The sequence below is a fragment of the Nerophis lumbriciformis genome, linkage group LG07 (genome assembly GCF_033978685.3).
Source record: "Nerophis lumbriciformis linkage group LG07, RoL_Nlum_v2.1, whole genome shotgun sequence".
Classification (NCBI taxonomy): Eukaryota; Metazoa; Chordata; class Actinopteri; order Syngnathiformes; family Syngnathidae; genus Nerophis; species Nerophis lumbriciformis.
The window spans coordinates 32677651-32680000 of NC_084554.2; the positions used below are offsets into that span (position 1 = coordinate 32677651).

The window sequence follows — 2350 nt, forward strand, 5'->3', positions numbered from 1 at the left end:
ACATGTATACGTATATACATGCATATACATGTATATATATATATATATACATATATGTGTATATATATATATATATGTGTATGTATATATATATATGTGTATATATATATGTGTGTATATATATATATATATATATATATGTATATACATGCATATACATATACATGCATACAAGTATATGTATATATACAGGTATACGTATATATATATGTATACCCAAACATCTCTTTCCAGGTCATTTAACCGGACATATTCACGTCATTACTGAAGTTTTAAAACACACTGAATGCAAGGAGACAAACACAGCAGGGTTTTGTCAGGAAATCTTTATAAAAAGCTCTAAAAAGAACTCGAGTAACACTTTTTTTCGTGTTTTTCCCACTCATGGGTTGTGCACTGCCCATGGTTTAGTAAAAAAAAAAAAAAAAACGGTTGTAACATGAGATTTCATAATAAAAAATTTCAAAATAGGTTTTGTTCTTATCTCTTATACTAAGGTGTAATTTATTTTCTTCTTAATAAAAGGTGCAATAAATAAAATAATGTACAAGTATTTACACAACACAAATGTAAACAGCAGCTTACCAGAGGTATATTTTGTATTTGACACAAAAAAATATTTGTGATGATTCTTGCCCTTAGATTTTCCAATTTGTCGTGGAAAAGACTCCACAGTCGCACATGGAAAGATTTGGACCACAACATCACTTTTAGCCGGGACATGCATCATGTTAGACGAGGCAAATATTGACAGTGAGGCTGCTAAAATAGCCTGCGGACACTTTGCTTTAGTCACTTTTATTTTAGGAGTGTAAATACGGCGATCGAAACGCAAACAGGAGGGAGAAAGAACACAAAAATACGATTGAGCTGCAAATTAGCACCGATTTGACTCATTGAGCAGAATCCATTTGATGCTGTGGGCCAACTTTCTAAAATGCGACGTGAGCAAGATTGTGTTCTAGATGGACTTGGGACTCAGCAGACCTGATAAGAACGTTAAGGCCACTTTAAGGTACTGGATTCCTCTCTCCTATGGAAAAAGATGCAATTAGCATTTCCAACCCACCTCAATGTTGCAAACAGAAAGCAGTTGTCCGTCTGAGAAGGTGCGTCATATTAACGGACGTCCATGAAGGTTCATTCAATCCTGCAATGGCTGCAGTGTCTCCTTGAGGCCACCACAGGGGGTCAGTGACAACCGCAAGCCCGCACCACCATGTTCTTGTACTTCTTCAAAATGACGTTGGAGTTGTCGTCGAAGTAGAGCACGGAGATGGCGTGCAGCTTGGTGGGGGCGCAGCAGGGCTTGGGCACGTTCTCGGGGTTCATCAGATGCACCTGAAAGAAGATCCTGTGATGAGACGATGTCGCAGTGTTTGAGTTATAAGTTTGCGGTTACCAGCGTCTGCACGATGGCGTGGTTGGTGGCGTTCATGTGGGCGTTGAGGGGGAAGGAGCACTCGCCATCGCAGTAGTTGGCGGCGTAGCCTTCAGGTGCGATGATCCAGTCCTAAGAGGAACACGTGAAGAGTCATGACAGAAATCATCTTCAAAAATCTTTATTGCACATAATAAAAATGCTGAATAAATAAATAACTAGAAAATACATTCTAGTAAAAGGGTCCCCAAACTTTTTGACTCGGGGGCCAAATTGGGTTAAAACCATTTGTCCGGGGGCTGTGTGTGTGTGTGTGTGCTTGTATATATATATATATATGTCTTAATAAGGTTATCCAAAAAATAGTGCTCGATACCGTAGTAGAGCGCAATATATGTATGTGTGGGAAAAAAAATCACAAGACTACTTCATCTCTACAGGCCTGTTTCATGAGGGGGTTCCCTCAATCATCAGGAGATTTAATCTCCTGATGATTGAGGGAACCCCCTCATGAAACAGGCCTGTAGAGATGAAGTAGTCTTGTGATTTTTTTTCCCACACATACATATATATATATATATATATATATATTTCCATCCATCCATCCATTTTCTACCGCTTAATCCATTCGGGGTCGCGGGGGGTGCTGGAGCCTATCTCAGCTACAATCGGGCGGAAGGCAGGGTACACCCTGGACAAGTCGCCACCTCATCACAGGGCCAACACAGATAGACAGACAACATTCACACTCACATTCACACACTAGGGCCAATTTAGTGTTGCCAATCAACCTATCCCCAGGTGCATGTCTTTGGAAGTGGGAGGAAGCCGGAGTACCCGGAGGGAACCCCCGCAGTCACACAGAAAGATCCCGAGCCCGGGATTGAACCCAAGACTGCTCAGGACCTTCGTATTGTGAGGCAGACGCACTAACCCCTCTTCCACCATCCATACATACATACATACATA

At 40.9% G+C, this 2350-nt stretch overlaps 1 protein-coding gene across 1 annotated transcript in view; it reads right to left on the minus strand.

Annotated features, from left to right (window-relative positions):
• Positions 1 to 355: 355 nt before the first annotated feature.
• The window catches only part of bmp6 (bone morphogenetic protein 6), a 94241-nt gene continuing 92246 nt past the window's right edge, over positions 356 to 2350 (minus strand). Inside the window, exons 6-7 of the mRNA XM_061965453.1 lie at positions 1403 to 1513; positions 356 to 1341 (exon numbers count right to left, since the gene is read on the minus strand). Of these exons, the coding sequence (XP_061821437.1) occupies positions 1192 to 1341; positions 1403 to 1513 (261 nt within the window). The 3' untranslated portion in view covers positions 356 to 1191. The remainder of the gene's footprint in view (positions 1342 to 1402; positions 1514 to 2350) is intronic.